Genomic DNA, 21,409 nt, shown 5'->3' on the forward strand with positions numbered 1-21,409 from the left:
TGAACCATGTGCTAAAACCTTTGTGCAGTTGGGACCTGTAAAACAGGCACCCTGGCCCTAGGGGCTCTTAGGAAAGGACATGGAGGGCCTTGACTGTTTATCTGATCTGTGGTGGCTGCAGGTGAGAGTTGGAGCTGGTGGGCTTCATTCCTGTCCATGCTGATCATGTCTTCAGTCATGTAATCAGTGTTCATTCCAAAGTCACCTGCTCTGTGAAAGCTCAGTAACTTAAACCAGTGTTTTATCCATTAAACTGGGTACACCCACAAAGTGCCATCTCTCCTTGTCCCCAGGCTGTCAATCACTACAAAGGTTTGAGGTCAGACGTTAGCATGTATGTCCTGTGAATCCCATGGTACAAGCACTGACATGAAAATAATAATTAACTTTATTGGAGCCTAATTTATCCAGCTGTTATTTCTCATGACATATTTCTGTTGACATGGGCCCAAATACAAACACTTATTGGGCAAAGTTCATGCTCATGCAATCAGTCTCACTTAGAGTTTTACAGAAAGTAAAACTGCCTGAATGCTGAATCCTCACCGTTATTGTCTTGGGAGAGTTTGCTTTACTAGCGAATCCCAAAAAACCCCCATAAATGGGCTCTAATGCTAAACCCACACTGAGCCTGGAACGGTGGAACAAAGGAACAGAAGCAATAATGAGAATGCCTTTTGTGCCATGCTTGGCTAAGGGTCATGACAGATTTTGATTGATTATAGAGCAGGCCTGCTCTTAAATCTCATAGAATCCCAGAATGGTTTGGGTTGGAAGGGACCATAAAGCTCATGTGCCTGGGCAGGAATTCCTTCCTCAAGGCCAGGTTGCTCAGAGCCCCATACAACCTCTGAATGTAAGAGCAATTTAAGTGAGTTGACCTTGAGCTCATTGAGTGCAGAGCACACCCAGAGGTTTCACAAGACACACATGAACACTCAGTCCCTTTATTTTGGTTCATCAGGCTCTGGATTTGGACCCATAGTCACAAGCGCCTTGCCTCTCCCACATGCTTTCAAAGCAAGCATCCCTATGGAACACATCCCAATGGGTCTTTCATCAGGCACCTCTGCAGCTGCCTTCCTTTGTGCATGGTGACCTCGAGAAAGGTTTGTGGGTGTGCAAGGCAGCAGCAAGGCCGATGTGTTGGGATGGGGAAAGATTCACAGCGGATGTGGCAGTGCCTTGCTCTTGAACTAGTCCTCGTACAAGGATGGGACCTTGGCTAGTCCACACAGTGATAACATCATCTGTGGTGTGTAAAGATCACCCACAGTGCTTCCCTAGTGATTCCCACCTGAGGCTCTGGGAGGGCCTGTAGGAAGAAGTAGTGTTTATTCTCAGTAAGGCAAGGTCATGTAATAGCTTTTATTTTTTGATTGCTTTTGATTTTCTGAATTGGTGTAGGCCAGTCTTCACTGCTTTTGCTGAAGGCTGCCCTTGTATTTTTTTATCTGGAAGATCTCAACAGGAGTTGTTAAAGTCCCATTTGCTGCCAAACAGCATCCACTGGCAGACTGCTGACTGCATGTGTGATTCCTGAGAGCAGTGAGAGTTTGTTTATGGGCTTTGAGTCTGTTCCCTATGGTGGAAAAGGATAATACTAAAGAACCACTTCTGAAATTCACTGTGATGTTGTACAAGAAGTCCAAGCAGAAGCTGGAGGGAAAAAGTCTTAGAAGCTTCCATGTGCATATCTACTGCTTACTGTATCTTTGTTCAGCATCACTGATTCTCCCCAGCCCCTGGGGCGGGGGTCCAGCTTGGCTCAGGCTGTCACGTAGACTTCCAGGAGCCCCCCGACGGAGTGCATGCGGTAAAACACAGCCAAGGGGAGTCCAAAGTTCACGATCACAAACCAGGTGGAGTAGCCATAAAATGACCTTTCCATTCCATTCTCGAAGAGGGGGTGAGACCCAAATGTGGGTATGATCCACAGCTGGAGAGATGTGAGGGAAAGAAACACAAGTCAGAGGATGATAAACTGTCCCCTACTTGCACCCTAATCTCAGCACTGGCTCAAGAGTTGTAGGAGTATTTCAGGAGTATCACAGTAGTCACCTTGCCAGGGAGGAGAAGGAAAATCCCATAGTTATGCTGTTGACTCCTTGCTGTAATTCAAATCCTGCTGAATCCCTGGAAACCTAAAGACAGCCCCATTCTGCCCCAGCCTGCTTCTCTTTCTACAGGATTTCATTGTTTCCCTGGGCAATGGGTTTTCACTGGATTAAGGCTGCAGTGTTGATTCAAGATCCCAGACCACAGTGTACTTTATTGTGTGAGTTTCAAGCCTGGACACTCATGTTTACAGAGACTTAATGCTGGTGCCTGACATTTTCTTTCATGTTTCTCATGAAACACCCTTAATAAGCCTAGTGGGTTTTTTTTTCAGAGGCTAAAGTCTTGGCCAGTAAGGACTCATTAGCTGTCTCCTCCCATGAAACACAGTAATACTTGACTCTAAGGGTAAAAGAGAGACTTTCTAATTATGAGGGTGGGGTATTATCAGCAAAACTGGTCTTGGCTTGCCTTACCAGTACTTGAGACTTGGTGGGCAAAGGTTTTTTGTTTGGAATACAGAGAAAGACAGATCATGTCTGTGTCACAGGTCACCGTGGCTCAGGTGGAGCTGTGACAGAGCAGAGAGCACAATACTTACTATGATGTTGCTCAGAACTAAGAAGAACGAGATCTCCCTCAATACTCTTCTCTTCCAGCTCAGGTGAGAGTAGGTATGGATGTAGGACAGGGAAGCTTTCCGGATCTCCTGTCCCAGCTCCAGCATGCTCACTCGTCTCTGGCTGTAGGCTTCATGATTCTGCTCTTCTTTAGTGTCTTCCTCCTTGGCAGGAGGTGTCTGGCTGTGCTCCTGTATGCTGCTCAGCGTGGTCTCCTCTTCCCCAGGCAGCTCTGCAGCCACCGTGTACTGCTCGGAGCGTCCGGCATGTTTGGCCTCAGCTGCTGCTAAAACGTGCCGCCGGTGGAGCCCATCGATGACAAAAACATTTTGGGTGATGTTCTGAAGGATCATGAGGACAGAGTAGGCCAGGGCAAGGCTGTTCAGCAGGTCTCTGGGGTTGCTGGCCATCAGGGCCACAATGGAGAAGTAGGACATGCAGATTTGGCCGAGGCCTGCCCCCATCAGCAGGACCACGTCCAGGCTGCGGGTTGGGTTCTGCACTGTGTCCAGCTCCTTTTTCTCCAAGGCGTGGATGATTGTCCCAATCACAGCACCCACACTCATCAGGGGCAGGAGCACAATGTAGTAGGAATAATAGATCACAAGGACCTGGCGGCTCGGGTCCAAGCTGGTGGCCTGGATCTGGTACATCATAAAGACACAAGCCCCAATGATGACAGCACTGGTGCCCAGCACTGGCCCAAAGACCACCCCCTGGAGCTTGAATTTGGGCCTGGTATCCAGGTTGTGGTGGTGGCTGATGCGTCTCCCCACGTTCTTCCACATGACGTAGAGCACGGAGCAGCAGACCAGGCTGTACTCAGTGTTGAAGGGGTAGAGCAGGATGTAGCCCTCCTGGAAGATTTTGCAGATGGTCGTGTTTGGGCAGGTGCACAAGGCAGTCTCATTGCCTGGAGCATGAGAAGAGGAAGGTGACAATTAAGAGAGAGATGACCTGGATGGCACAACTGTCTTTGGGAGTTTCTTGAGTGCAGGCACAACATGTGTGTCTGTGCCTCAGAAACAGGGATCACAAGGAAGTTATATGGCTACTACTCAGTCCTGAAGTATATGAGGATTCAGAATAACACAGCTTAGCTAATGTCTTTCCCTATCTATGGTCAACACCACAGGTGCTGGATGAGACACTCCTCTTCCTTCACAACAAAGCCTTCTCTATTTCTCCCCCTGGAATATTAGATTCCCCTTTATTCCTCTATATCCTCACAAAGAAGACCACAGCAATTACATGAGCCTCTTCTAGTCTGGCAATCCTGTGCTTACAGTTAATAGGAAAAAGTGAGCAAAAATGCTAATTCATGGTGGGCTTTTCCTTTCCTAGACCTCAGTGTCAGGGTTTCATAGCAGATCCCCTCCCTCCAGGTAAAGATCTTCTCCCCTTGCAGCCCATTTTCTCCAGACAACCTCCAATAATAGGGAAGTTGCAGCTGGAGGAACTGGTGATACTTGAATCACTGAGACCCAGAGGGTGCCCAGAGAAGTGCACCAGCACCAAGCCTGACAGAGTTCAGGAAGCATTGGACAATACTCTGGGGCACATGGTAGACTACTTGGGAATGGTCTTGTACAGGGCCAAGAACTGGGCTGGCTGATCTTTGTGGGTCCCTTCCAACTCAGTATATCCTGTGATTCTGTGAAATATTTTCCTAGAAGTCACCTGTGTCAGCCTAACACCAATGGGGATGTGAAGAAGGAGCCTTGCCTGAGAATCGCTGCTCCACCTCGCGCAGCTGAGACTCGATCTCCATGTGCAGGGTGTCGTTGGTCACAGCCAGGAGCCAGACAAGAAGGTTGGTGGCTGTGGTGACCATCAGCCCACACCTTGGAGGAGACACAGGACTTTTACAGTGTTTGGGGATGGTTCACAGCCAGTGTGTCCTTCCCCTCTCGCTGGCCCATGCACAGATTTAAGCACAGATTTGTGCTCGCTCTACCTGAGGCTTGTGGGGTGTGGCTTTGCATAAACACACCTGAGCATATTCCCACTTGCCATTTACAAAGGAGCAGGGCAGGCAGTGCCTGGTAAAACTGGCCTCAGCCGAGACATCTCCCAGTAATAGGAATGGGGAGACCCCCATCCTCCAGTCTGTGAGCTGGTGCCTGACAACAGGAAGATGTTTGGGAGGAAGGAAGAAGCTTTGCAGCATTCCAAGGCACAAAGGAAAACTGAAGGGAGCTGGTGAGCTCAGTTCAGTAGAGGGAGGATGGGTCTGAACAATGCATAGTTTGGTTCTTGTATCACCCAAAATATAGGGTCTGTATAGGATCAGATGCACACGTTTCTAGCAGGAGTCATAATGGACATCACAGGCAGAAAGGAAAAGTTTCTTTAGAGCAGTAGAAGGCATTTATTGTCCTCGTTTTTTACCTGGTGAAGTTGTGCTGGACTTGAATGCAGTCCTTAGAGTGATGCCACAGAAAGTAAGCCTGCAAATGGAGAACAATAACACTGTGAGCAGGGTGAAGTTGGCAGCTGGCTGCACACATGGTGGAAAGAAACAGGTAGACAAGAAGGTACAGGTCCTAGCAGGAGCAAATCTGCCTCTCTGTGAGGCTGCAGGGACATGCGTGCACCTGCACCCCAGTGCTGAGGCAGGTGCTGGTATCCTTGGGTAAGGGCAGCATTTACGTGTGACTGCACTGAATGCACATCCTGGAGCTCCGTGTTCCTCTGTCCTGTTCATGTGGGTATTTGCTGCTGAGGTGTGAATTAGTTTACTTTTCAAATATGGCTTTGGGTCTGTAAAGAAGAAGGCTGGTGTTGAATAACAAGGTGAAAATGGTGTGAGATATCTTTGTGTGGAAAGGATTTTGTTGGGTGGATGGATTGGCAAGTACAAAGAGGAGCTGAGGCACAGACTGGTGCAAAGACATCTCTGGCAAAATGTGAAATTTCCTCTCCTCCTACTTTGTTTCAAAGCAAATTCCTCTGGGTCCTATGGTATGTCAGGTATTTCTAGGGTAAATTTTGAATCTTTCTCCCCTGTCTCTCTAGGTGGCACACAGGGAGTGCAGGTAGCATTTGAAGTGCTGTGTGATGCTTTAATGCTTTCAGTGCTCAGGAGAATGCCCCATGTTCATTCACTTTCCCACATCTCCCAGCTTCCCCCCAGCCCTGGGGCTCCCAGGAATGGGACAGAGAGAACAGACAAGCTTACAGAAGGGTAATGTGCAGTACCTGGGTGCAAATAAAAAGGATTCCAATGACAGGAAACAAAATTTCCACCTTGGATTTGCAGTGGACGAGGATTGTGCTGTAGCCAATCTGAAACACATTCAGGAGGATGCTGCAACTGCCAAACAGCAGCACTGACCCTGCACAAAGAGCAAAGGACCAGTAAATAAACCCAGATATGTCTGTTGAGCACCTGAGCTTTTCTGGGGATAGGAGGCCTTGTACTTCTTGGATTTGTGTGGAGTTAGCAGTCTTTCTCCTGGAATTCTCATGATTTTAGGAGAGGAGGACAAAGGAGAGCCTTTGTCCTGAACCTGAACCTGATTGCGTGCTTTGACTGGTTAAAGGTGTTAGGAAAATGCAAGGTATTTTCTTGTGCTTGGATGCAAGGTGGGGATGGGGTTTTTGTACAATCTGAAATGACAGGGGTAAGTTAACAGTGGATCATGCTTTCTGCCTTGTGGGAGGAAACCTGCAATGACCACAAGTCTGCTAAGGCTTGTAGCAGTCCCATCTGCAGGAGTTGGAACCCTTTGATTGTTTCTCCCTTTTGCCTTGGACATGCCTCTGCAGCTTTAGGTACTCAAGTACCTTGCAGTTTCCTTCAATTGATTCTCCATGCTTAAGTTAACAAGACAGTGCCTAATTAAAAACTCCATGATAGACCAGAGGCAGGGCTGCTGCGAGAAGGGTAATTTCTCAAAGTGGGGCAAATACTGGAGGGAAAATCTCCCAGGAAAGCCTGGGTGTCACTGGGATGTGACTCAATGGGTAAGAATCCTCCCCTTGGCAGCAAGGCTGCGGTGATGTTAAATGAGGATGATGGTGACATAGGGCCACTGGTGCTCTTGGAGGATAAACACACTTCTCAAAGTACTCCTGCCTAAAACCTTTCCTATGGTTTTCCCACGGTGCTCAGTTGCTGTCCTGGAAAGGGGTTATGCCTGGATTTCTCTTTGTGAAGGGACCAGAGAGCGAAATTTGACTGGAGGCTGAAGGGGAGCCCAGTTTCAGGCTTTCCTGGCTGCTCTGCTTCCACTCCATGGCACCTACTGTGCCCATCAGCCTGACAAGAACCAGGAAGTTCCCAATGCCCTGACTGCATATCCTACAGCTTCTAGCTCTTCTAGTAACAGGGGAAGAATTTCTTTGCCTTCCAAGCCTTTGGAAGAAGGCATGAGAGAAGAAATAAAAGCAGAACTTACCCCTAACCCAGATGGGTCCAGCGTGGGAGTCCCTGTAGAGCACGGCGTGTGGCTGCCGGCTGGTGCCCATCAGGTAGTAAATAATCCAGAACAGGGACAAGACCTTGAGGATGGAGAGCAGGATCCAGACATCTGCCAGAGTGATGGCCACCCTGTTGAAGATCATGCTGCTGATGAAGGCGCTGCCCAGAAACACCACGTTCATGGCCAGCAGCCCTGAGAAGAGCTGCCCAGCCTTCTGGGCTTGCTGGTGCCTCTGCTGCACCGAGGAGCAGTGACGGTACAGCCAGAACTTCTCATAGTGGATCGTGGTGGTGTCTGCTGGGACTGATGCTGATCCGCTCTTGCAGTGACGGCAGGAGACTTTCTTGTCAGACATGGCTCATCTGCCTGGGGATCACCTGCTGCATTGAAAACAAGGGAGGTTTAAAGGGGGGATGTGCTGAGATGGGAGGCTGTATGCTCTGCTGTGAAGGCCACTTCACTGTGTAGTGACCTCCCTTCCTTGCTTTGCAGCTTTTCCTTCTTTCTACAGAAGCTGGATGAAGAGGAAAAGGAGATTGGTTTTTAGCCCAGGTTAGGCATTAAAAATTTCCCAGTGGACAGAGTCATTGCAGGGCACTGGGGGAAAGGCCCTTCTGCCAAAACATGTCCAGAGACATGGGATTAAAGTGGGTGTCTGATACCTCTACCTCCCCAGTAGGGAGCTGCTGGGACCAGAGGTGCTCAAACCATTCCCACCCTCACCCTTCACAGCTTCTCCAGCCCTGGGTTCAGGTTTTCTCCTTACCCTTGTTGCCGTAAGGATTAGATGGAAATGAAGAGCAAGCTTAGACCTGCTTTGAAATTCAGAGCTGTTTGATTTTCAATTGATGGGTTCAACCTCTTCCTGTTGATTTTGGGCTCTGAGAGTTACAGGCTCCCTGAACGGTCACACAAATTGTGGTAGAGTTGGAGAGAATAAACAAAGGATCTGTAAAGCCTGGAATAAGCTGCTGGGAGAAGATCCCAACTCCCACCCAGGTGGGCTGAGACTGGGAAACAATCAGTACCTGTTTTTCTTTCCTTTTGCTCTTGTAGCACAAGGCCGTGAGGACACTGACACAGAGGAGCTGGAGGGATTGGCCCAGGCAGACTGTCAGAGCCGGAGAGCTTTTCCATCCAGCTTTCGGTAAAATCTTGGTAGGGCTGTACTGCTCTTGAGAGGGAAATCTTGCTGACATAAAGGCAACATCAGCCTCTCTATAGACTTGGTACATGGAAAGATGCTTTCATTCCAGAGCGTGGCTCTGGTTGTAGTGAAGTGTTGCAGTTCGAATTTATTTTATTGATTCCTTGTTAAGTGTTTTGTTCTGTTGTACCCCCCTGTTCTCCCCGAGTTGGTTTACCCCTGGGTTTTACCCTCCCTCAAAGCTGTCCCTCATGCCATTCCCCGCCCCTTGTTCCAGCTCTTTCCCTGCCTGTCAAGGCAACCCAGCTCCTTTTGTTCCCGACCTTCCCTGCCACTCAAACCTCGGGCCAATCCGTGTCTGCAACACCCCTTTGGAATTCCCCTACTCCTGGAAGCCCCATGTGCCCATGAGGCCCATCCTCTCCACCCTGCTACCCCAACTGGCCCCAGACGCTTGATGGAATTCCCTCACTCCTCCCCTGAGGATTCCCTATTAGTTAGCTGTTTGTATCCACCCGCTGACTTGTATCTGAGGAAAACCCCTTGCACAATAGAGCAAGGGGCTTTTTGTCCTACTCCCTTCTCCTGGAATGAATTGTTCCTTGTGGAACCTCGAGATGGAGAGCCTCCTCCTTTCTCCTCTGCCTGGTCCCTGTCCTGGCTTGTGTGTGGCATCATAGAGCAAGTGGCTGTAAGGGTTCTGCCTCTGGTAAATCCCCATCCCGAGGCATTCCCCACTCCTGGCCTGGCTCCGGAGTCCTAAGAGCCCAGGTTCCAGCAGTCACTGCAGTGAAGGGTGGCTGGAGTGAAAAAAAAGCCCCCTGAGATGTGTTTGAGAAGGAGGAACCTTAAACATTCTGTGATAGGTAGTCTTGGGGAGAAATTGTTTGAGGAGGGATTGAAATTTAGTGTTTCTCTTTTCCTTTACATGTGCACAGAGGTGCTCTATCTGCCCTTGCCCTGGGACTCTGAGGTGAGCTGATCCCCTGGGTTTTGTGGCTGGCAGCAGAGATTCAGCATTTCTTTATAAGTTGGTGAGTTTAGAGGGTTAATTAGGAGAGGATGGACCTCTCCATGGAAGGACAAGAATAATTTGTGTATCCCAGAATGAACCCCCAAGCCCTGAGTTCCTTGGTACATCTCTTGGTGGAGATTGATCCTAAACTCTTCCCCATTTTTCTCCAAAATTCTGCTAACTTGGTGGCAGAGGGGCAAACTCCCTCCTCTCTTCTAGGACCATAGCTCTCCTGCTCCAAAGGGAGCTCAGAGGCCATAAAATCAGCAGGAAGCCCATTCAGGCTGCACCAGGAGGTACCCAAGTGCCCAGACAGGACTGCACACAGAGGGACCCAAGCCCTTGACCCCGTAGTTGTGCTGTGGGGAGCAGCCAAGCCCAGCCCTTACCTGCCTGCAGCCTCTGCTGCCTGAGGAGCCGGCCCAGCCTCGGGTGCAGCCGATCTGAAGCCGGTGGCTGGAATGCCACCAGGATGCACGGGGGACTCTGACAACCCAAGGTGCAGACAGGAGCCGTCAGGGCTGCTCCTCACTAAATGCAGCCTCTGCTCTGAGCCCATTGATTTATTTTCTTTCCACCTTGTTTACTTTGTGTCTATTATTGTCATTTCATTAATTACTCAGTGGGAAGCTCTCAGATCTGCCACAGGCAGCCAATGGGGAGCAGCTCCTTTATGCACCTGCTGGGTTGCCTCACACCAACAGCTCTGCCAACTGGTAAAACCACAACGGTGGTGACTAATTTGTGCCATGGCTCAGGCAGGTGTAGAGCTAATCTCCTGGCACAGGCTTGTGTTGGGAGTGCTTACCCACACTGCCTCCCTCAGCCAAAACCCACTTGAGTTCCCTACTCCCTTGTTTTTAGGTAGATCCTAAGATTTTTTTTTCCTCATGTGTACGATTTCTTTTTGCTTTTATCCAGGGCATACATCTTACCCAAAAGGTAAAGCTTGCAGTCCACCCCTGCACTGGTGCAGGAATGACACCCACCAGTTTGATGCCTTTTTGGCAGAAAGGTGCTGCTTTTGAGGGTGATAACTACAACCTACTAATGCTGATTTCAGAGTGAGACCCACATGTGCCAGCCCCACCGTCTTAGCCAAATGTGGTCAGGGATGCTTTAGGTCCAACCTGTGCTGGTCTTGATCCCTGTCTTTTTGCAGGACAAATTGATTCTCACTTGGGGCTCTGTGGTGAGCTGATGCCCCAGGTTTGTGGCTGGCAGGAGGGATTCAGCATTTCTGTGTTGGTGAGTTTAGAAGGTTCATCAGGAGAGGACTTATTTGTGTGTCCCAGGATGAACTCCCAAGCCCTGAGGTCCTTACAGCTGGCAAACACATGAGCTGAGAGTTCAGAGCCATGAAATAATTCCCAAGAAGCTGATTAGCGGTAGGAGTGGTTGGGGGAGCACAGGTTATCGTGTGTGGGGATGTGACGAAAGGGGTGGAAAACAAGGCTGAAAGGGCCCCATTTCTCCTGGGTGAGAACACCCGGTGAGTGCTGGTGCAGCCATTGTTTGATGTCTGCCTGCAAAAGGTTATGTTTAATGTCTGACCAAGCCCTTGCACTGCTGTGGTGGAGCCCAGGTGCTCCAGTCTGGGCAGGTGTTCATGAATACCCATGGCTGGATTTGTTCTGCCTTCCCCCAAAGCATCAGCATCTCCAGCCTGTCTGGAAGCCTACTTGGATGTCCTTGCTTTCATGTTTTGAGATCCTCTGAGTGCAATTGAGCTCTTTCAGGGGCCTGCCTCTTTTCCAGAATCTGTTCCAGAGATCAGCAGGGAACTGGGATATTCCAAGAGCCATTTGGTGGCCTCTGTTGGCTAAAGCCAACTATTTCTGTGCAAATCATTAACAAATCTGATCTTTTTCAGTGCTATGATCCTAAATTGGGGTAGCCATACAGAAGTAGGAAATGGAGGCCATGAGTCCGAATGTATCCTAAAGTTTGGCTGAAATTGGAAGTTTTTCCTTCAAAGATTGGTCTGAAATAAAATGCTGGTGCCTGCTGTGCTTCAGTAGTTTTGTCAATGGGACTGGGCATCTGTGTTGCAAAGATGAGGCATCCTTCCTAGCCTGATTTACCCTCTCTTGGCTTTGGAGCTGAAATTGAACCCAGAGGAGTTTTAAAGCTCTGGGAGATGGGTTAATCCTCTTTATTTGGTCCTTAATTTGAAGAAGAGCAGCTATTTTACTGGAATGTATTGACACAAGTTTAACTAAATCATTAAGTAAGCAAGCGTGCAGGAAAGGAGAAGGTGAGTCCAAGTCACTGGATCGATCACAGGAATCACTGCCCTGGAGACGCTGCCTCCACTCACAGGTTGGGAGAAAGCTGTAAACGTTAGGAGCAATGTTTGCCCCCCCTGCTATCAGCAGTGTGCTTATTAATGGTGCTATCTGTGCACTCAGCAGTGATAACAGCCAGGCCAGGCCCAGCAGGTCAGTAAACAGGCCCTGGGAGGAAGGAGCTCCGTGCCCAGCCACTGTGTTTGCCCAAAGGCCACCTGAGGAACACGGGGCTCCTCACATCTCCCCGGCTGGCCCACGCCCTTCCTTTGGCATTGATAACCACGGCGGTGACGTCTCCTTGGGGCTGGGAGTGAGAGACTTCTGGGGTCACTGCAAAGAGCAGCTTCATTCAGTGTGGGTGAGGGTGAGCTGTGCTGCACTGCCCAGCTCTGTCCCTTCATCCCCTCCGATGGGTTCTGGGGGTATGGCCTGGCTCCCCTTGTGAGCGTGTCTATCTTCCCTGCTGGCTCTTGGTCCAGGTCCTTTTGACCTCCTGCCTGCACTGAGTTCCTCCTCACTGCTAAGGACCATTGGGAAATGCCTCCTCTGCCTCCATCTCCTGACTTGGCTCTCAGCACACTGCTGGAGCCAATCCTGCTCACAGGCACCTTGTGCTGCAATCCCATCCCTCATCTCCAGCCTTGTGACGTTCTCAATCCATCCACTTTCCATCTACTGTACTGACAGATAATAATTAACTTGGATTCCTCCTATCTCGGACACACCTCAGAGCAAACCACTCAGATAAATGGTGTTTTGTTTTGTTTTTTTTTCTAACAAAACAAATCTCACCCTCAAATAACAGATGATTAAGAAGCAGAGGAGAAGATGCAAAACCCAGGTGGGGTGGGATGATGTCTCAGGCTTGACCCTGGCTATGGCCTTCCCTGCTCTTTTCTGAGCAATGATTTCTGATCTCCTGCTCTTCCTCTCTTCCCTCTACTGCTGCTCACTCTTGCTGGCTCTGGCAGCATGTCCCTCAGGCCAGGGTCTGAATTGAGACCTTTTTGACTCTCACATGCTGTCTCAGGTCTTGGAACTGGAGCTCCCGAGCTCAAACAGTGCTGAGCTCTTAACCCTGCCAACCCCTGGGGAGTGATTTTTATTTGTGGGGTTTGGGGGTTCCACCAAACCTCTGCAGCACAGCAGGTGCTCAAATCCCTGGGAGACCAAAGTGGATTTTATACCAAAGTGGGCGAATCTGGAAGCCCCTGGGAGGATCTGGTGCACCCCAGGGCAGCCCATTGCTTTCCTGTAGCTCTTCATTTGCAGTGACTGCCATTGAAACAGTCACCCTGAGGCCCATCTCTGTCCTGGCTCCCCATCCCTTAATGGGAATGGAATGCCTGCTCCATAAGGATGCTCTGGCAGGAGCAGTTAGCAAGATGCTGCTGGTGGCCTTGGGGCCCAGCCTCATTCTCTGCTCTGACAGGCTCTGCTCAGCCAGCTCCTGTGCCTCAGTTTCCCTCCTTCCAGGCAGGAAGATGGAGCTACCAGCAGTGCTTTTCTGCAGGGATCTGACATGGGGATGTGCATACAAAAGGCCAAGCGTGATCCCTTCCATAACTTGGGTACTGTGTTTGTGGTGTCCTCCCCTTCCACCAAACCCTCCATCAAGAAGATGCATCCTGCTCTTTAAGTGGGCTGTGAGGAGCTGTGTCCCAGCTCTGAGGGGAAAGGGGCAGTGATGGAGCAGCCAGCAGTCAGCTGTGTCACCTGCCAGAGAGGAACTTCAAGGAAAGGCATGGATTTGTGCACTTAGGATGTGGCAGTGCCTGCTCCAGGGCTGCGTCTCGGTTTGGGTGACACACCTGGGAGACTGAATGTGCCAAGGAATCGCCCAGAACCTTTGGATGATTCTCCATCAGCCTTGGAGCACACCCCTTTGCACAGTAACTGACTATGAGCTGATACCTTCTAGTATCCTTGAGCACACAAGAGGGTTTACAGCAGAGTTTTCTTAGGGTTTAGATTTTTAGGCTTCTTTTTTTTCTTCTAAGCATTTGTGCTCGCTTTCCCTCTGGCTATATATACCCCCCTATATTTATATACCCCTTTTTTTGTGTATATAGCTGGGGTTCACTAGCTCTTTCCCATTCTACTGCTTTTCCCAAGATACATGTTTGTGGCTGGAGGGCAGAAGAAGAATTCAGCCCTTGGTTGGAAGCCCCTGTCATCCCTGTGCTTGCAGCCTGGAGATACCTCAGATTAGCCAGGGATCCTTGTGGAGCCTCTACCATCCCCAGAGTGTTTTGGTTTATCCCAAGAGGACTGTGGTTGAATGTTGTGGGGTTCCAGCTGACGCACCCTGGAGAAGTTGATTTGGGATAATTGCATGTATCAGAGCTGCTTGAGTTGTTGGGGGATTCTCCTCACATCTGTCCTGAATCTATTTGGCCCCAGAAGTGCCCCTACAACAGCTGTCCAGAAGAAAAGAGCAGTTCCAAGTTTGCCCTGCTTGACCCAGGGCACCCATTCCTGGGAACCTGGGAGCAGGAACCAGCAAGAGCATGTAGGAGGAAACCTGGTGTGCCCCCTGGGAATAGATTGGGTGATTAAAAGTGTTTTCTGCCCCTGTGTGTGCTCAGCAGCTTGGGCTCAAACAATGTGTGGAGCTGTAAGTAGGACTGACGTCTGCACTGTTTGCGTCTCTTCTCTGACTTAATTTCAACTGCAGGAGTCACAGACTAATGAGGCTTTTGTTTTAGGAAAGGTAAGGTTTCTAGAGGAAGATTTTATCTTTACCAGATCAACAGTAAAAATAGAACCAGGCCTTTGGAGGGTCACTTGGGCTTGGGAAGACTCCCAGGCTGGTGAGGGAAAGGATCGACCCAAGTGGAGATGCTGGATCAGTGCAGCCCTCTGAGGGCAGGGGAAGTTGGGCTTTCCCCCATGTTCTACCCAGTTCAGAGAAAGGCTGCTGGCACACAGGAACACTGGTGTCAGACCAGCCAGAGGCACTGGTCCTTGCTGGTTTGGTGATCTGGACTTGGAGGGGAAGGTGGCTGGAAACACGTCAGCCTGGTCTGTAGGGTGGAAAATTGCATCACTCCATTTCAAGTCCCGTGATTTCCATTTATTATTTTTTCCTTGGTGGATGTGCAAACGTCCGTAGGAAAAGGCTTGATGGTTTCTTCCACCTCTGCAGTGTTTTTTATGGGAATGATAAACCCTGATGGAACAATAAAGCCTTTATTAGAATGGTTTAAACCCTGATTTCTCAGGATGCAAACAGAGCTCAGCTGTGCCAGTTTGACATGCACCTTCCTGTCCTGGCAGAGGGGGCTTTCTGAGGCTCTGCTTGGATGCTGGGTACAGCAGAGAGGCCTATTTCTACTCCTTCAGCCCAGGACTTGTGCTCTGAAAGCCCCCTCAATCATTTAGTGGTTCGTGGAGAGCTGCAGGCACCCAGAAACCTGAGTCAGGACCACAGGGTCTGGGTGCAGGGCTGTACTCTAAGCCTCAAAGCACACACAGGCTTGAGGATGCAGCACCAGCATCCCTTCAGGGTGCTGGAGATCAAACTGGCCACAGCATTGCATTGATTTCTGTGTCATAGGGCCCCTTCAGTTCAGTTACAGTGAAAATCAATAAATAACTTTGCATACAAAAATGTTCATATATTTTTTTTTAAAAATCATTATGTATTTTAAAAAAGAAAAAAAAAGAAAAAAGAAAAGAAAAAAGAAAAATCTCTTTATTATCCCCCAGACTGTATTGCCCACATCATCTTTATGATTCTTGAGCCCTGATTCAGGAAAGCTGAGAAAAAAGTGTGCTAGAGCAATCCCATATCAGGGCTAGCCCAGGACCACAGGCACAGTTCTCCCTCCTTGGGAAGAGGAGGCTGCAGTGAAGCTTCCCGGAGAGGAAGGCATGGGCTGGCACAGGGAAGTGTTGAGAGGGCCCATACACATGGGCAATACAGAGAGGAAAGATTAAAATGTTTCCCAAAGCCTTTGGTGGTCACCAGTTTGTTTTTCACATCTCTGCAGGGGAGTGATTTCTGACTGGCCATACGAGGAGGTGAAGTGGTTTCCCTTTCTGTCCTTCCAGGCCTTTGTCAGCCCCTTGCACTCTCCAGCTCTCTGTGTGCAGGGAGGCTCTGACTGCCCAAGGGTGCTGAGAACACTCTGGAGAGTCCATCAGTGGCATGGAGTGAACAGGCTTTACAAGGAAGGTGAGTCTCTGTGTGAACCAAGGGTAATCACCATGATCCCACTCTAGATAACTTCCTTTCTTTTATCTGTTCTCTTTTAAGCTTTAAGAACTTCAGACACACACAGGCACATCCACACACAAGTAGCAAAAATAAAATCTGGACTATGTTTGGATCATCTTCACTGACAGTTCATAAATGCCCCAACACTGCAAGGGGACATGATTCAGGCAGTGTTGGAGACCCCTGAGGACATCTGGGCAGCTCCCAGCCCTGGGGTAGGAAGAAGGTGGATTGCTTGAGGAGGATCTCATCTTCCTTGCAAGGGAGCTCTTTAGGACATGATGTAGACCTCCAGCAAGCTGGCCACGGCATGCATTCGGTAGAAGATGCCAAAGGGCAGGCAAATGTCCACAATGGCCGGCCACATGGAATCACCATAGAAGTTCAGTTCTGTGTCATTGTCAAACTGGGGCCGGGCACCGAACGCTGGCATGATCCAGAGCTGTGGGAGGAAATGGGAGACAGCACTGTGTGAGAAAGGTGTGTGCTACATCAGGGGCCTGCAGTCACAGCTTCCCAGGAAAGGAGCAACCTCCTAGGCCATGGGTTTCGAGAAGAGATGTGCTGCCATGTCTCAAGAAAACCCAGACTTCACCCCCAGATATTTGTCACTTTACATCCTTCTTTGGGGGGTGAAGGGAATGGTTTAATGTAATTTATTAACGTAATCTATCCCACACATCCACTAATACACAATAAAAATACTGAAACCGATTATTCTCTTGCATCCACCTCCTGTGTCTGATACTCTGGTGGTAAGTGATGGGTCTGTTGATGTAGCCTGAAATGTCTTAATTTCAGGGCAGTCACTTTGTTATTTTAGGGGACAAGGGAATCAGAATTCTGCATTTATAAATATAACTAATGTACTTTCTGTACAGCAGAGGCACAGAAAAGACTGCTTTTTCATTGGCCGCACCTTTTCCTTCACAGACCCTTCTCCCTTGTGCTTCTAGCCCTCTTCTTCCCCACAAACTCTTCTCCCTGCATGTACTCACTATGATATTGCTCAGCAGCAGGAACATGGAGATCTCCCTCAAGAACTTCCTCCTCCAGTTCATCTTCTTGGGGGCAGTGAGGGACCTGACGAGGTCAGAAGTGTGCATGGCTTCCGTGCTGGATGCCGCGCCGGCGGCCAAGGTGCTGCCAGTGTCGGGCACCCGCAGGGACACGGCATTGATGTTCACAAAGGTGAGCCCGTAGAGGTCCTTCTGGTGAGATTCGTGCTTGCAGTCCTCCTTGGGGGGCTGCCGGTGGAGGCCCTCGATGATGAAGACGTTCTGGAAGGTGTGCTGGGCGATCATTAGGAGGGCATAGGTGAGGTTGAGTGCGCTGATAGTGTCCCTTGGCGTGCTGGCCACGATGGCCACAATGGAGTAGTAGGAAATGGCATATTGCCCCAAGGCTGCCCCCATTAGCAGGGCCACGTCCAGGGTCCTGGTGGGGTTCTTGTGCCGGTCCATGTCCCTCTTGTCAAACCGGTAGATGATGGAGCCACCGATGCAGACAAGAGACATCAGGCTCAGACAAACAATGTTGAAGATGTAGTACATGGTGAGTGCTTGGCTCTTCTTGCTGGATTCAGTGCTGGAATTTACCTGCACCTCGTACAGGATGAGGACTCCCAAACCACTCACAAGGATGATGAGGCCCAACATGATGCCTACAAAGAAGGTCCTTCGGAAGAGCTTGAACTTCAGGTGCTGAATGTGGTGGGAGTGGTGGTCTATGAAGCGTCCAACGTTCTTCCACATGACATAGACCATGGCAGAGGCAAAGAGACTGTACTCAATGTTAAAGGGGTACAGCCAAAAGTAGCCATTTTTGAAGATCTGGCAGATTTGGCTGTTGCAATTGCATTCTTCAACTGAGCTGCTTCTCATTCCCACTGAAACAAGACAAAACCGGACAGGTGCCATGGTATTAAAATAAGGAACAACACTCCTCCCTGAAGACCTGGATGTTTGGGGTCAGTGAAAATCAAAACAAAGAACAAAAGAATATGTGACCACTTTAAAAACAAGGACACTTCACCATCAGCTTTCTTGTGCCCAGGTTACTTCTTAAAACGTTAACTGTTAGGTTAAATCTTTCTTTTTCCTTCCCTTCTTCAATCCCATCCCATTTGTACAGAGTCTTCCTCCTCTCTGACTCCTCTCTGACAGAGGTTTGGAAATGAACATCCAAACTTGGGTTTTAACAAACCAGCCCTGACAAATGTACCTCCAGCTCTAAACAGACATTCTGAAAAGGGATAAAATCTGACTTGCTGGGGAACAATTTCTACCTGGTGGGATCTCTCCCTGGACCAGATGGCTTCGCAAAGAGGCAGATTACCTTTCAGGAGCCACCTGAAGATTTCCTCTGTCATGTTTTTCTTCAGCTTTGAATGTGCCTTGTGGACAGACTCATCTGTCACTGCTGACATCCACACAGCCAGGTTTGTAGTCAGTGTCAGCATCAAGCCACATCTGCAGGAGGAGGAGAAGATTTGTGACATTAAAGCAGTGGCTCTAGCCCATGTTTCTCCCATCCATGATTTGGGACTGTGGCATCTGCCTGAAGTGGTGCAAGGACTCCAATGGCCCAGGTTAGAAATCTTGATCCTTTCTTTGCTGCCCTCACTCTCTTCCTGTTTTTTTGTCCGTGCTCATGAGAATTAGCAAGGCTTGATTCCTAATGTTGCTTTTGAAAGAGCTTCTCAATAGTGAATAAATTAAAAGATCTGAACTGGTCTCCAGCAGATCCAGTCTTGCAAAAGTGGACAAGATCTCATTATAGCCTGAGGCTTGCCCACTGCATAGTTATCTTCCCCAGGGAAGAAAAAGTCAACTATGAATCATTATTTAATGATAATTATTTATTTAATACTATCTGCTTTGAGTAATGCTTGTATTCTTTAATTGAATCCCAACCCTGATAGATCTACAGGTCATTAGCCACAGCTGTTTGAGCTGGGATCTAAGTTTAGCTGGAGATTGAGCAGGTTTCGTTTTGGGCAGCATTAAGGGATTATCCCCTGGTTACATCTTAGCTGTGTGAGAGAGTACAGAATGCCCAGGTCTGCTGGGCCAGTGGGACTCAAGTAGCAGCAGTGCTCACCTGGTGACATTCAGGTGCACGTGGATGCAGTCTTTGGCAGAGACCCACAGGAAATATGTCTGCAGGGAAAAGAAAAGGAGTTGTTATTCCCAGCAAAACAAGAAAGCAAAGGACCCCTCTGAAGGAGGGATCTCCCTGCAGAGCAGAGAGCAAGCTGGAGCCTCTTTTGCTGGGTCCATCTGGGCTCAGCCTAGTTCATGATGCTGGCCCTCTGCTGGATGTTCTTTGCTCCCACTGCCATTGCTCTGCCCATGGCCAATCCTTGTTCTGTCTAAATTGTCCCTCTCTGATCTCTTCCCTCCTTGGCATTGTCCCAGAGCAGGGGGTCCTCTGTGTGGCCCCTCAAACTGCAAGGTAGCCCCTGCCTTGATTGTCCTTCTGCCCCTCTGTTCTTCATGGGCAAGGAGGCCTGGCTGGCTGGGGGCTTTTCAGAGTTTGTGACAAAAATGCCAACAAGTTTAATCACTGCCTTAGAGTGAGTTGAGTTGCCATAGATGGAAGCTGTTGTGGTTGGAGGGAGAAGATGTGGGCTGGGTGGGGGCTGAGTTAAGCCCTTGCATTTGCTGTGGGAGCAGTTGAACTAAATCCAAGAGATCAGAGCTCCTTCCACTGGTGCCTGTGTCTCTCTACCACTCCCCAAGACAGAGCACAACCATCTCACCTGGACCACCACAAATATTGCCTGCACAATGGGGTAGATGATTTTGATTGCAGACAGGCAGCTGTAGAAGCTCGAGTAATATCCTATTTTGAACACATCCATGACAAGGCTGAAAATGGCAAATAGGATCAAGCCTCCTGTTGGAGAACAAAAATATGCGTGGTTGGACAGATGTGTGCACACATGGGCTAATGCAGAAGGATGAGAGGAAGAAGAGGAAGTGTTGTCATGAAGAGGCTTTGCTTCTACTGATGTTTTTCCTCTCCCAGCACCCAAATTATCTGGGCAGCAAAAAATCATACAATAATTTTGGCTGGAAGTGATTTTCAATCAGCCTGGTATGCTGGGGCTAACAGCTCTTGCAAAAGCAGCAGAAGAGATCCTGGTGTAAGTTGCCAAGAGCCTTTGTGGATTCAGGGAGACCTGGCAGTGAATCCAGTGCAGGGACCAGGAGCTGACCTGAAGCAGGGCATGATGCCATGCCCCAGTCCATCAGCAGGAAGAGGCTGTGCCCAGATCTTTGCTGCTTCCCTTGTAATAACAGATGCTCCCATTAACTGTCCATCTCTAGCACTAGAGAAGGGCAGGATTTAGGAACTGGAATTTGTATCTCCCCTCCAGCCCCAGCACCTACCTCTCAGCCAGATGGGCCCGGCGTGGGAGTCCTTGCCCAGGATGGCACCAGGGCACCGGGAGGTGCCAGCGAGGTAGAAGATGATCCAGATGATGACAATCAGCATCATGACTGTCAGCAGGAAGAAGACGTCGTAGTCGTGCACGGCGATCTTCTCGAAAGCCCCGCTGCTCACCAGCGTGCAGGCCAGCAGGGCCAAGTGCACAGCCAGCAGGATGGAGAACATGCGGCCACCCTTCTTCCACACTTCCTTGGAGGCAGGAGTGGAGGGGGGCTGGTGGCTGAAAGATGCTATCTGGCTTGAAGCCAGGCTGGCTTTGTCGTCCTTGTGCCCGCAGCCCATGCTGCAGGGGGGGTGTCCGAGCTTGCTGTCCTTCCGCCCAGGCTCCTCGGTCATGGTTCAGCCAAGGCTCTGCCTGAGGGTCAGAGCTGTTAAGAAGAGAGGCCCGTAAGTGAGAGGTGCATTTGGAACAGCCCAGGACACGTGATGAGGAGCACAGGATATTGCAGAGACAGGGACTGCAAGAAGAAGAGTGAGCTCATTTTCAAACTTTCCCTTTCCTGGTTCCCTGACGACTTTTTTTACTTAAGATGCTCTTGCTCAGGAAAATCCCAGGTCAGTTTAATGACGTGTGTTTAATTGGTCACACCACATTTACGTGTTTATTGATGCGAGAATTGGAAAAGCACCAAAAAGCACTCACAGGATAAAATATCCTGGGGCAAACAGCCAGTGTGGTTTAAATTCTAAATGTCAAACACTAAATATTCTGAGAAATTGTTATACTTCCTTGCTGAAGAACAGGCCACCAAAAGGTAAGAAACCCCTGAGAATCTTTGGACTATCACATCGTAATTTGTAGCAGTTTCTGCAGGAAGAGTGTGAACTACTTGAGTTGTCACGCCCTCTAAAGCCCCTTGCCTATGCCAAGTTTGGCATTTCATTCATTCTCAGGGAAAAGCCTGAAATAAAATGAATTAACCATTCAAACAAAGCCATTCCACCAACCTGTTTTGCTGCCTGGGATCCAAATCTCTGCTCCTGCCAGGCTGAGAAGTTTCTCTGTTGCTGCAGCTTGGTCAGTTGAAGAATTTATACCTGTTGAGACGTCTCTGTGATTTATACCATATCTGGAGCTGACAGCAGGGCTTTGTGGGCTTCTCAGAGAAACTCATGTGATCCATTTTGTGCAATAGCTGATTTTGGGGAAGCTGGAAAGAGATGAGGAGAT

General features: G+C 49.3%; 2 protein-coding genes across 2 annotated transcripts; both read right to left on the reverse strand.

Annotated features, from left to right (window-relative positions):
- Positions 1-1,768: 1,768 nt before the first annotated feature.
- Positions 1,769-7,460, reverse strand: OTOP3 (otopetrin 3). The gene is made up of 6 exons (XM_036394824.1): positions 7,082-7,460; positions 5,880-6,016; positions 5,070-5,128; positions 4,404-4,522; positions 2,660-3,591; positions 1,769-1,939 (listed from the first exon to the last, which is right to left on the reverse strand). The coding sequence occupies exons 1-6, from the start codon at positions 7,458-7,460 to the stop codon at positions 1,769-1,771; spliced, it is 1,797 nt and encodes a 598-aa protein (XP_036250717.1).
- Positions 7,461-16,051: 8,591 nt separating this feature from the next.
- Positions 16,052-20,574, reverse strand: OTOP2 (otopetrin 2). Its single transcript, XM_036394744.1, has 6 exons — positions 20,178-20,574; positions 19,544-19,680; positions 18,883-18,941; positions 18,118-18,251; positions 16,779-17,668; positions 16,052-16,222 (listed from the first exon to the last, which is right to left on the reverse strand). The coding sequence occupies exons 1-6, from the start codon at positions 20,572-20,574 to the stop codon at positions 16,052-16,054; spliced, it is 1,788 nt and encodes a 595-aa protein (XP_036250637.1).
- Positions 20,575-21,409: the final 835 nt, after the last annotated feature.

This window comes from Molothrus ater, chromosome 19, assembly GCF_012460135.2.
Source record: "Molothrus ater isolate BHLD 08-10-18 breed brown headed cowbird chromosome 19, BPBGC_Mater_1.1, whole genome shotgun sequence".
In the NCBI taxonomy this organism is placed as follows: domain Eukaryota; kingdom Metazoa; phylum Chordata; class Aves; order Passeriformes; family Icteridae; genus Molothrus; species Molothrus ater.

Coding starts and splice junctions, on each gene's coding strand:
- OTOP2 (XM_036394744.1), bottom strand. CDS start 20,574: ATGACCGAGGAGCCTGGGCGGAAGGACAGCAAGCTCGGACACCCCCCC. Junction 18,942..19,543: donor CAATATTTGTGGTGGTCCAG/GTGAGATGGTTG, acceptor TTTTCCCTGCAG/ACATATTTCCTGTGGGTCTC. Junction 17,669..18,117: donor CTTCAGGTGGCTCCTGAAAG/GTAATCTGCCTC, acceptor GTCTTGTTTCAG/TGGGAATGAGAAGCAGCTCA.
- OTOP3 (XM_036394824.1), bottom strand. CDS start 7,460: ATGTCTGACAAGAAAGTCTCCTGCCGTCACTGCAAGAGCGGATCAGCA. Junction 6,017..7,081: donor TGGACCCATCTGGGTTAGGG/GTAAGTTCTGCT, acceptor CTCTTTGTGCAG/GGTCAGTGCTGCTGTTTGGC. Junction 3,592..4,403: donor GGTGGAGCAGCGATTCTCAG/GCAAGGCTCCTT, acceptor CTCATGCTCCAG/GCAATGAGACTGCCTTGTGC.